The 12,914-nt window shown below is 36.8% G+C and overlaps 1 protein-coding gene across 1 annotated transcript in view; it reads left to right on the top strand.

Moving 5' to 3' along the window:
• The window catches only part of IMPG2 (interphotoreceptor matrix proteoglycan 2), a gene marked incomplete at its 5' end in the record, with an annotated part of 93,670 nt that extends 80,985 nt beyond the window's left edge, over positions 1-12,685 (top strand). The window contains 9 exons of the mRNA XM_082245046.1: positions 1,636-1,721; positions 2,084-4,735; positions 5,953-6,172; positions 7,318-7,528; positions 7,772-7,960; positions 8,559-8,760; positions 10,742-10,821; positions 12,048-12,125; positions 12,514-12,685. Coding sequence (XP_082101172.1) covers positions 1,636-1,721; positions 2,084-4,735; positions 5,953-6,172; positions 7,318-7,528; positions 7,772-7,960; positions 8,559-8,760; positions 10,742-10,821; positions 12,048-12,087 — 3,680 coding nt within the window. The 3' untranslated portion in view covers positions 12,088-12,125; positions 12,514-12,685. The remainder of the gene's footprint in view (positions 1-1,635; positions 1,722-2,083; positions 4,736-5,952; positions 6,173-7,317; positions 7,529-7,771; positions 7,961-8,558; positions 8,761-10,741; positions 10,822-12,047; positions 12,126-12,513) is intronic.
• Positions 12,686-12,914: the final 229 nt, after the last annotated feature.

Below are 12,914 nucleotides of genomic sequence, written 5' to 3'. Positions count from 1 at the left end.
CTTGGAAAAATTGGTGCAACTGCACTTGCAAAGTGTAATCTATTTGCCTTTATTAAATCCACCCCAATTTGTCCATCCGATGTGGGATCATGCAACAGGGCTTATTGTTACCACCACCATGTAATGGGTGTGGCTCTATTCCATCTCTGATCAGCATGATGATTTCATGATTTCCATTAAAAGAAAAAGTTTGGTAGCACTTATTTCTAAATGCATCTGAAACATATTTTTCCCTTGCAAAGTCCCACAATTACCTGTTGGGCTTGCCAGAGAAGTCCCCCTAATGCAGCTTCCTGTGATGGTGTGGCAATGATGCTGCACTGCTCATGAATTCAGAGCAGCATTGCCACTCTCATGTAGGCTGTCCCAACTTGTACTACGGTGGGATAAAATAAACTGCAGGGGGAATGGCTATTAGCATTGTCACTGCTGATTCACAAGCTTGTAGCTTGTCAGTCAACACCTAGCCATACCTAGTCCTGCCCACTGATTTCTGGATTGAAAGCATCTGGATTGCTCCTATTTGCTGAAATTCTTCCACTGTGAGCTGTAGTATCTAGGAGAGGGAGCATGTGAGACACAGATGAAGGAAGATTTGGCTCAGTCAGGGAACAAAAAAAAAAAAAAAACCCAAAAACTATAAAATGTATTTTATGAGGTCTGTGCATCACAGCGACTGTATTTGATATTCTTAAGAAAAGAAGAAACGGCCGCACGTCACTGCAGTTCCAAATGCCTTTATTGTGATTTTGAAGGTGGCACAACAAAACACCAACCAGTCCAGGTAAATGCGTTTCACACAGTACGACTATGCTTAATCATGAATGATTAAGCACAGTTGTACTGGGTAAAAGCATCTACCTGGACTGGTTGGTGTTTTGTTGTGCCACCTTCAAAATCACAATAAAGGCATTTGGAACTCCAGGGATGTGCGGCCAATTCTTCTTATCTTGATATGGTTTACAGAGGCGAGATGTGGCTAGCACTCATGTGGAGGTTCCATTAGACTCACTCATTTAACCTGGAGCAGCATATCTTTCTTACCTTCATTTGATATTCTTTAGACTATCACAAAGGAAACCTTTAGTTGCACTTTATTGATAAGTGTCTCATTTAAAGGCCTTCATACATATAGGCAATACAATGCAAAATAAAAATAAAAAAGTCATAGGAGAGGCAATACATTTTGGTACACTAAGAATTTTTGCCAAGATGAAATTAATTATGTTGATATTTTTGTAGTTACTGTAATACTAAGTTATTCTTGAAGTTTTGTGGTTATAGGGATGTTCTCTTATAATTGATAGGAATCCAGTGGTGATGTGTCTGCATTTGGAACCCAGGTGCTTAAGATAATCTTTAGACAGACCCATATGCTGCACTATGTGTTGTCAGGCCCCCACTCTATGAATGCAATCCCCTGTGCCAAAAATGAGAATAAATCAGTGTCTTGACTTTTTTTGATTATATATAAGTCAGCAGCTATTCAGGAACACTAGAATCATTATATAAATGAAGTATTAGCAGCATTTAACATACTGTACATTTATTTTGTAAACAGAATTTTTGAGTCACAGTGGAATAATCACTGACATGCATTTATGTTTTACAACTTTTTTTTTCTTATGTCTTTAGTAAAAAATGTTCCATCGCATATTTACAAAGAATGGGCATTAGTCACTGAGAAACCAACGTTTCCCATTCCTTCTACAGCAGATGTTGTAAGTATGTTACCTGTTGATTTATGATCCAACTACAGTTCTAAAAATGCAGTACATGACTTGCTAGTTCTACACAACTTCTTAAAGAAAAACATACTTTAAAATTATCTAACAGAAAGCAGCACTATTCTCACATAATTGCAATTTCCCTATGTTCAGAGATACGATCTGTTGCTGTGAACATTAGTCAATTTTAATTGCCACAGTTCTCATTTATAACGATAGAGAAAGCTGATAAAATGTAAGATTTTGCCCTTCCTTACATTTCACTGTCCATGCATTTTTATCTGTCACAATTCCATGTTATTTTATTATAGTTATGTTTTTCACATTCATTTATCATGTCATCCATATGATTTTAGAATAATGCACTGCAAGCTGAATGGCTCCCCACTGATTTTTCAACTATAAGGAGAACTTATCCAGTAGAAGAAATTCATGACAAGTTGGCTTTACAAACCCAGGATGCTTTGGAAGCAGAAATCCCTGTTGTTACAGAAGATTTTGTTTTTAAAGATCATTTTTCTACAAGTCCTGAGTATATGCTTACTACGCAAGCAACTGCTTCAGACTTTGTGCAAAGTACATCTCTCCGCTCAGAGGAATCTTTAATATATCTAGTCACTGCTTCAGTACAAGACTCAGACATTCAAGAAGAATCTGGGGATAATGATATGCCGTTGTATACTCATACTACTATTGGAACCTCATATTCATCTGCGTTCGAAGATATATCATTGCCTAAGGAGGATGATGCTGTTACCTCCACTCATCCTCAACCAACTGTTACTATTCCATCAGCTGTAGAGCACTATTCAGACATTGTAACATCTGCAATAGCTGCAGAAGAGCCTGCATTAGGTGAACCTACTTCACCAATTTATTCTAAAAGTACTGAAGAAAATAATGGCCACCTATTATCACAAGTAACTGCAGCAAATAGTGACAACCTATCATACCAAGTAACTGCAGCAAATAGGGACAACTTATTATCCCAAGTAACTGCAGCAAATAGTGACAACCTATCATACCAAGTAACTGCAGCAAATAGGGACAACTTATTATCCCAAGTAACTGCAGCAAATAGTGACAACCTATCATACCAAGTAACTGCAGCAAATAGTGACAACCTATCGTATCAAGTAACTGCAGCAAATAGTGACAACTTATTATCCCAAGTAACTGCAGCAAATAGTGACAACTTGTTATCCCAAGTAACTGCAGCAAATAGTGACAACTTGTTATCCCAAGTAACTGCATCAAATAGTGACAACTTATTGTCCCAAGTAACTGCAGCAAATAGGAACAACTGTTTATCCCAAGTAACTGCAGCAAATAGTGACAACCTATTGTCCCAAGTAACTGCAGCAAATGGTGACAACGTATTATCCCAAGTAACTGCAGCAAATAGTGACAACTTATTATCCCAAGTAACTGCTGAAAATAGTGACAACTTATTATCCCAAGTAACTGCAGCAAATGGTGACAACTTATTATCCCAAGTAACTGCAGAAAATAGTGACAACTTATTATCCCAAGTAACTGCAGCACATAATGACAACATATTATCCCAAATAACTGCAGCAAATGGTGACCACTTTTTATCACCAGTAACTGCAGAAAACAGTGACAACTTTTTATCACCAGTTACTACAGCAAACATTGACAACTTAATACCACAACTAACTGCTGAAAGCAAGCTGGAAACAGCTGAAATTCTGGTGGAAGATAATTTACTGCCTACAAAATTAATTAATGAAAATAGTATTAGCCCTGATGATGGTTCAGGCTCAGGATATGGTGGGTTGTCCAAAGAGGAAAGACCTGTGACATGGTCTTGGACAAAAACAACAGTGGAATCTCTTTTAACCTTAAATGAACAATCAATAGATGTAGATTTAATGGAGGTAACAAGAAGTTATGAAGATCTTATTGTAGAACCATTTACTGATAAATCAGTTGATCAGTATATGAGTTTGGCTATCACTGAGGTACTCTCTACTTTGAGCCAGGGCTCAGAAGACATTGAGATTTCTCCTGGTACAGTTGTTACAGAAATTAAAAATCCACCTGTCCTGCTGGAGACTGCAACAAACCTTTCACCTGTATTGTCAACTTCAGAATACTTGAATGTTCACCTATCTACACAAACACCACAGCATTCAGTTACAAATGGGCATATGGTGACCGATGTAGACAGCCACCTTGATAACTCATTGGAAAAATTATCTTCACATGCTGCAGACACTACTAGTACTGCTCAAACAGGAGAACCACCATCTCATACAGACTTTATATTAGACTATGATGCTAGCATTACAAAAAGTTCTATTTCTAATGAAATAGATCCATTACAACCCTATACCCCTGTTCAAAAGCTTAGTTCAGTCCCAACATCTAATGAAAATAGCAACCCAACTATAACCAGTTCTGACAAAAATGTTGTTTCGATGTCAACAACCGATCTTTATGATGACAGCTATTTGGATTTTACTTCAGTGCCACCAAGTAAACCACAAGAGGAGCTGTTAAATACCATCCCTAGCTTGGATATAATAAATACACACCCAGACAGTGACTTTGAATCTGTAGGTGAAGGCAATATACCTAACATTATTCCTACGATAGACAGAGGAGAAGTCATCTCAGATCCAGTTCAGTCCGAGCCACGTCCAAGTGGAGCATCTGTAGTCCCAACAAGTCTACTGATACAAGATGCAGGGGTCACAGCGGATGTACAGGACATTTCCCTGGAGTTAGATCACACAAGTACAGTTTATTTTCACCCAGACATGAGTCCTGAAGAGAGAAGCATGGTGGCAAAGAAGGGGGATGCTACAGACTTTTCAGGTGTTATCTTCTCTACTCATGAGAGTGGCATGAATGTTTCTGCACAGAGACGAGCACTTGTGGTGTTTTTTAGTTTGCGTGTGACTAATATGATATTTTCTGAAGATTTGTTTAATAAACACTCTCCTGAATATAAATCTTTGGAACAAAGATTTCTAGAACTGGTAAGTTTTAACTCTGAATTATGTGATTGTAATTTATAAATCTTAAAATACATTTGTAAAAATGTATAATTTAGAAATTACACATTCTTTTTAACTGTTTTTTGGGAAGAATATTTTTTAACATTTGTTGGATCAGTATGTAATCATTTTAGAAGATTGATTGAACTAAAGATATTTAAAATGAAGGTGGAGTAGTGAAGGATGTTATTACCCAACACACAACTCTCTTCCTGTACTCAACAGATTTAGGTGCACAGACACAATCATAATTTGCTTAGTTTATTTTAGCACTGTTATACCATGCATTTGAGTTTTTGTACAGGTTTATGACATTTTCTGAAATTTTATTATTTGCTCCTTTACACAATGCAAATTTTATTCCAAGTATAATTGTCCTTTTAAGAGCTTTTTGCGCACCCCTATTTAGAAATGTTTAATGTGTAATACCCCCAAACATGGGATTGATCAGCTGGACATTATGTAAGCTTTAATGGGCCTTTTAAGCGTACATTTATTTTTACTTTTCCTGTTTGCCTTAAATATTCATCTTTTGGACAAATGGAATAGAAGTTCTTTTTTTTGGTGCCTATTTAATGTCTATTTTGGGACATTTCTCTGCCTTTACCTATGAGGAGATACCCCTCCAATCTGCCTTTGCTAGTCATGAGCCACCAGTGAGAAAATCAGTCATCTGGATGTTTCGTTACACTGTTTGCAAGATTTTCAGTGCAAGCTGTAGCAGCAGAGTGGAATTATAATAGGAGCATATTACCTATATTACTTTTCTTTTACAGAATACCAGCTTTTATTGGACACATTTATAAGATATATTAAAATTATTAAGCAATTCCTTATCATGCAAAATTACCATTCAAGCCCTTGAATGCCTAAGAGCTCCTACATTTTACTTTAACTGTAGTTCTTTTTCAAATATGGAGCTACTGGGTGATGTCCTTATTCTTATGTATCTCTTACTTTGTCCATTTTTGGCAGTGCACGTTAAATGGATGTTTTTTTGTCTGCAAGATAGAAGCTTGTAGGAATCTAGAGTTTATTTATTACTAATGCATGCAGTTTTAGTAGAACAATCTAGTTTGTGTGCTTGGATATAAAGCCTCTGCTTACTAAGTCCCCTGCAGCTATGCAGTTCTAAATGTAGAAGAAAATTTGAAAAATAAATGTTGTACAGACTACTTTTTTTGCATTCTTTGTTTCAGCTGGTTCCCTATCTGCAGTCCAACTTGACTGGGTTTCAGAACCTTGAAATAATGAATTTTCGAAATGGCAGCATCATTGTAAACAGCAGAATGCAGTTTGCAAAACCTGTTCCACGCAATGTTACAAATGCTGTTTACATCATTCTTGAGGACTTCTGCAACACGGCTTACCATACTATGAACCTAGCCATCGATAAGTACTCTTTGGATGTTGAATCAGGTACTGTAACAATAATCACAATGTGACTGATAAGCTGTAACTTCATTCAATACTTTTGCAGAATCACCAGTTCCCATTATTGCAGCAAAAGTTTCTAATGGAACTTCTGCATGTCCCTATCTAAGAGAGGCACAGGGAAAAGGCAAATGGGTCTGGGATAGTGGTTGACTGAAAACATTTGACATGGCCAATCTCTGGTTTTCTGTGGGTGTATATAGACATACAGATTGCCATTTAATCTTTGAGTAGAATCTATTATTGGTTGTCGTATGGTTAAAGGTGTCATTAATTATAAGCTGTTTTCTTTTTTTTTCTACCAATGTCAAATTCCTCTATTTACGTCTACCAGATTCTGAAATATCAGCATTAGTTTGATTGACCTTTTAAATCATTACTCTAAGGTTCATCAGAATGGAATATTTTCCTGGACATTACTAGATTATAAAAGGAAAAACTGTTCTCAGTTGCTAAGAATAATTTACATTTTAACTTTAGATAAACTAATGTAACCATGGCTTTCATTTGAAAATCCTTATTTTTGTTGAGATCAGTTTTCAGAGTCTGCGGGGGAGATTTACTAAAACTGGTGCATACAGAATCTGGTGCAAATGTGCATAGCAACCAATTAACTTGTAGGTTTTATTGTCAAAGCTTAATTGAACAAGCTGAAGTTAGAGAAGCTGATAGGTTCAGTAAATTTTCCCCCTATGTTTCTATTTATCTTCTTCATGTAACATATTTCTATATTTACTATTGTGCTGCTGATGGTATTTTTTGCTTATCTGTGCTTTGGTGTAGCTCAAAGTGCACTGACTGATTTAAATGGGTACAAATACAATGTTTCTGCTGAGAGACCAACTGTACCCTAAACTTAGTTTGATTTTTGATAGCGTGGATAAGACCCCTAATCATTTCCTGCAAAACTAGAACAAGAAATTAAGGAAAATAGGTGTTTCTGTGACAGGACGAATAATATTTAAAACCTGAAAAAAGTTCTCACTCATTCTACTAAAAATTTTTTTTCTTTTAGCTGTTTCACCCCATCAGCGGGAAGTGAGGGGGAATTATCCAAAATAGGCACATGCTTCAAATATGTGAAACTCATTAAAACTGAAATTTATGTTTTCTCTTCTTTTCATAATCAGGAGATGTAGCTGACACTTGCAAATTTCAAGCATGCAATGAATACTCTGAATGTCTAATTAACAAATGGACTGGTGAAGGCGAATGTGTTTGCAACCCAGGATATGTAAGCGTTGATGGCTTGCCTTGTCAGAGCATTTGTGATCTGGAAATAGAATTTTGTCAGAATGATGGCAAATGTGATATTATTCCTGGACAAGGAGCTATTTGCAGGTAACATCCTAGATTAGAAATATAACATTTAATATATTTATACAGTTTACAGATACTTAGGTAGACCAGTGATAATAGTTTTTAACCTAAATCCTCATTGTGATCTCAATGAAGCTCACCTGCATGGAAAATTAAAGTTTACAGTGATTGTGCACGAAATTGAGTCTGTTTTTTAAAGTCTTAGTTTCCTTTTAAAATTGAACACTTTTGGACTGTAAACACAACTGTTACCTTTCGTTTCAGGTGTCGTGTTGGAGAAAACTGGTGGTACCGAGGAGAACACTGTGAGGAATATGTCTCAGAACCTCTTGTGGTTGGCATTGCCATTGCTTCAGTAGCAGGGTTTCTTCTTGTGGCTTCAGCTATTATATTTTTCTTAGCAAGAACACTTCGAGTTCAAAATACTAAGGGAGATTCTGAGGAATCTGGCGGGTGAGCCTGTTTAATCAATCACTTCTCATTTCTTATATGAAGCATTAATCCAGATGCTGGCAGACATGGCAGATGTACTGTATATATGTATTGCATCTGACTCCCAAGGAATCTTTAGACTAACACTCTGGACACCATGTCTGATTTCCTTGTAAACCTTTTTTACATAGAAATGTCATAGTGAGCTTTTTATGGTAGGTCTCAAGGTGTTTCCTCAACTCACACTGATTACTTGGGCTTGGGACTGGCATGCAAAATTTGAGAACGTGTGCATAGCCAATTCGTACACACATACCATGGCCAAATTATCTACCAGAATATCTTTGAAGTGGGGAAGGAAATTGAAATAAACTCTCATAAACACAGGGGGTACTTACAAACTCTTTGCAGATAGTGTCCCGGCTGAGTTTTTACCCAAGGACCCCCACTAAGCCACTGCACTGCCTGCTTGACAAAGATATGCTGATTATATATTTGAAGAACTGCTGCATACCCAAATACTTTTCAGTAAGATATATATATAATACCCAACACAAATGAGACCATTGCATTTATTTTATATTTGTAAAACGCTGATTGTATATTTTCTAATCCTCAGGAGACAGAGTGATAGCTTGTCATCTATAGAGAATGCTGTGAAATATAACCCTATGTATGAGAGTGACACCACAGGTTATAGTCACTATTATAAGCGATACCCACAGCTTCCATCGACCAGTTCTACCAGTCCAGAGACTTCTGCAGACTTCAGCAGTGAAGAGATCAGACATATCTATGAAAATAGTGAACTCACAAAAGAGGTATATTGTATGTCAAAAACAATATTTATTTTGGTGCCTTCTTTGCAGGCAACTTGTTATTATGTCTATTAGTGTAAATACAAAGTATTGTCTGCTTAAATAAGTTGCACCCTCACTGGAGTTTACTAGCTGAACTCTTTAAAGAAGCACTGTCAACTTTTCCATTTAGGACAAAGTGACAGTGTCTTAGTATAATGGCCCCCTCTCAACCTCTTATACTTCTTGCCAGCACACCCTGCTGCTCCTTCCTCTGCTTCAGCCAGTGACAATTCTGGTGCTTCTGGGCAGGGCTGCTGTTAGAAATTGCGGGGCCCCGTACAGACTACCTGGAAGGGCCCCCTCAAGAAAATATTAAAGATATATTTAGCTAAAATTACAACAAAATCACTATTATCAGACACAAATATAACATAACTCGCATAATTCCTGCTAAATCTAAATAAAAAAAAAGTATGTTAAATAAAAAAGAAGATGAGATGAGAAAAATATACAGGCTGGGCAGTTGGAGCTCAGTGATCAGAGAGACAGAGAGAGAGAAACAAAGTTACAATTTACAAATAAACTCCTGAGCAGAGATAAGTGCTGGGAGGGGGGCCCACACAGGGAGGGGATTAGTGAGGGACGACTGTCTCTTTCTCAACAGATAAAAGCAGATAGCAGGGAGAGGGACAGATCAGATTCAGGTGCTGGAGGAAGATTTCTGTAATTGTTGTCCATCACTAATCCCCCTCTCTGTGTGGGCCCCCCTGTGTGCTCGGGCCCCCTACAAGAGGGCTGGTGGTCCCCCCCTATCAGCGGCCCTGCTTCTGGGTATGGGGGAGCATGTAATAATGAGCGAGGTGATAAACACCCCTCCACTTGTACAGGGATTGTATCTAAACCCAAGTTATTAAATCTATATATTATAGCAGCACGCCATAAAGCATAAAAACTTTCTAAATGAACAAATAAATCAAATCATGTGGTATTGACCGCGCTTCACATTGAATGATACTATTGGAAAACAATAAAGTTATAAGGTGTATAAAGTGAAACCGCAGTGCTCAACAGTCCCAATTTGTTACACACAACACAGCAAAAAAAAAAAAAGTGTTCGATCTCTGCCAGGATCTTTCCAACTAACCGATCACCAGTGAAATCGTGAGTCCCTCTCCACCGACATTCATAGGCACAAGCCACTCACCAGAATGTTATGACCCTCATTACGAGTTGTCAATCAAAGAAAAATTAATGCTCCATAAACCTCCAGGAAAATCCTATCTGTGTGGATGTGGAAGCTTGAGGAATTGTGTAAATGAAGAAAAAGCTATGCTTCTCATAGCGTAGTATACCCAACAGATTTATTAAAGCGATTAAAATTACACTTACGATCGGTGAACGTTCATAGGCACTTTAAAAAAGCAGGGGACGCCGCTTTGCACTCCACCTGCGTTCCAGAAAGTGGAAGTAACGTATATGTCACTGATCGCTCAGTTCTCTGTCCTCTCATAGCGGAGAGCAGTAACTGTCAGTTACTGATCTCTGCTTTGCCCCTACAGTGCTCACTGGAGTGCCTGGGCTGGAGAGGGGGAAGGGGCAGCTGGATTTGGCTCTCAGTCAAGTGCTAAGAGTCAAAGCCAGCTGTCAATTAGGCATCTGGGTGGATCCAGACAATATGGTTGGAATTCTTCTAGAGCCTGGAGTGTCAGTTGACAGGCTTTAGCACCTAGCAAGTAAGTACACTCCTGTGACCCACAAGAAAAGTATGCCCAAAAAAAGCTTAGCCATACTTCTCTTTTAAATATGATTAAACTATAGGTTTAGCAAAGCAAAAAATTACTAAATGCCATGTGAACTGATTTCAAATCCATGCTTAACAGTTATTCGCAACTTTATTTATAGTATTTTATCCTATTTATTAATTCTTTCACAGTAATCGCAGTGGTCCAGCGGTAAAGTGTGCCAAAATTAACCCTACAAATTTTTGACTAATTTTTTATAGGAAATTCAGGACCGGATAAGAATAATAGAACTCTACGCAAAGGACCGACAGTTTGCTGAGTTTGTGAGGCAGCATCAAATGTAAGCTAAGAAATTTGTTTTTTCAAACTTTCTATGGTTGATTAATTTTGGGAATTTACGTAAAAAAAAAACCAAAAAGGATTGCTTAGACCTTGTCACCATGCAATAAACAATGTAGAACATGCCAACATTTATACCTCAAAAGAAGAGAAAAAAAATGTATTCTGGGTAGTCATTGTAGATTTGCCTATAAAATTGTCAGTAAGTCAGTTATTTATTATATTCTATCAATCCCAGTTACAGTAGGTCTATGCTCAGTTTACATAGTTACATAGTTGGTATGGTTGAATAAAGACACCAGTCCGTCCAGTTCAACCTGTGGTGTGTGTGTGTTTAGATACAAGCCATACAAGCCACGAAGGCATCCATTCCAAGTAGATGGACCCTAATAATTTCAGCAAATTATCTGTACATGCCTGCTGAAACTTTGAATCACAAAAACAATTTAAACTTGCAAAGAAAGGAATAGTAAAGTTTAGCTGAATAACCAAAAGTTGTTACATTAAAATTCCTTATTCCATTGTAGTACCTGGCTGTCACGCTGATCCATTGACCTGAATAATTTCTGATTCACTGACCTGAAACTAATATGGAGGCATGAGCTTTCAATTTGCTGGTTGTTTACCACATGTTCCAGGTCAGGAAGCATTTAAGCCAAATACAGGCAACTAGCATTTTTAGGAGGAAAGCAGTGGCAACCTACATACAGTATTCCTCCCAGTATAGGGTTCCTTTACATTTGCAGTAGCTATATGATCACCACTTAGTCCAGCCACAATACACTTTAAAAAAAAAAAAAAAAAATTAAGGATGGCAAAGAATCAAGGTTGTGAAATATATTAGATGGCGATAATTTTTTAGGAAATTATTTGGCTGCAAAAAGGTCTGTTTTTACCTGATGCACATAGCTTTACATATATGCTTGCTTCTTATTATTCAAACTATTAATGACTGTAGGTAGCAGATATTGACCAACTAATGCCTATTAGTAACAGTGCTAGAAAAAAAATGGTACATTCTAAGCATAAGCACAGCTATACAGTACTGAAATCCACAGCAACACAAAACGTTGGATATGTACTTCAGCTGCTGTGTTATTGAGATGGATTGCATCATTAGTGAACGAGTTACACCTAATATTACAATACAATCTCTATTAATATATTATTATAGCTAGTAAGCCCGATTACATTGTAATCTGCTTTTTTTTTTTTTTTTATTACCAGGTCTGTGGATAATGTCAAAAAAGCCAATCCAATGAGTTAACTACTCATATTTCCTCATCTTACAGAAAAAAAGGTAATGTTCTGTTATTTTATATATTGTATGACCACAGTGTTTCATGTAATACATGAATCACATTGTGTAAAAGGTGTCATTTTTTTAATTTAGCTAATTATTCAGAAAAAATTGCAGATAATATTTAATACAAGGTTACTGGCTCAATCACCTAACCTCTATTATTAATCAAAAGAAAGCATTAGCAATAAATGGGCATATGATAATAAAATAAATAAATAAAACCTATGATCAAGTTACTGCTTTTTTTTTAAAATAGGTAATCAACAGTAAATATACTTTATAAAATGGACTGTGTGCTGCATTCAAACAATGCTGCTTTTTTAAAATTTGGCCTAAATATCAGTTCCTTTGTGTGATGAGAATGTGCTTTGTTCCTTTTACAGAATGAAGAGGAATGCTATGAGGACTGGATGAGGAAAACATTTTGCCATTACATTAGAAATGTGTTACCTCATGTTGTTTTCAGCAGAAGTTTTTTCCCAAATGTACATACTGTAGTTCTAAAATAGGACATTTTGAAGACCGTGTCAGATTACTTCATATGAAGATTGTGAAGAAAATTATTATTGAGTTTTTTTGAACAACATTGTTTTACTATCAACTTTTGTATATTTTGTTCTCTTGTATTGTGTTGTTGTTTTTGCAACCACAGTACATAGCCTCAACATTTCTCCAATAAGATATATGTAACGTTACGCAGAAACTGATGGTCCTGAAGTCTGCTGCAGTCAAGATTGATATCCGGGTTTGATTTAAATGTGGTTGGTAGCAAGTTCAACTGCATCCTGGTT

Source organism: Pelophylax lessonae, assembly GCF_965119305.1.
Source record: "Pelophylax lessonae genome assembly, chromosome: 2".
NCBI lineage: Eukaryota > Metazoa > Chordata > Amphibia > Anura > Ranidae > Pelophylax > Pelophylax lessonae.
This window is presented reverse-complemented; position numbering and strand designations above follow the sequence as displayed.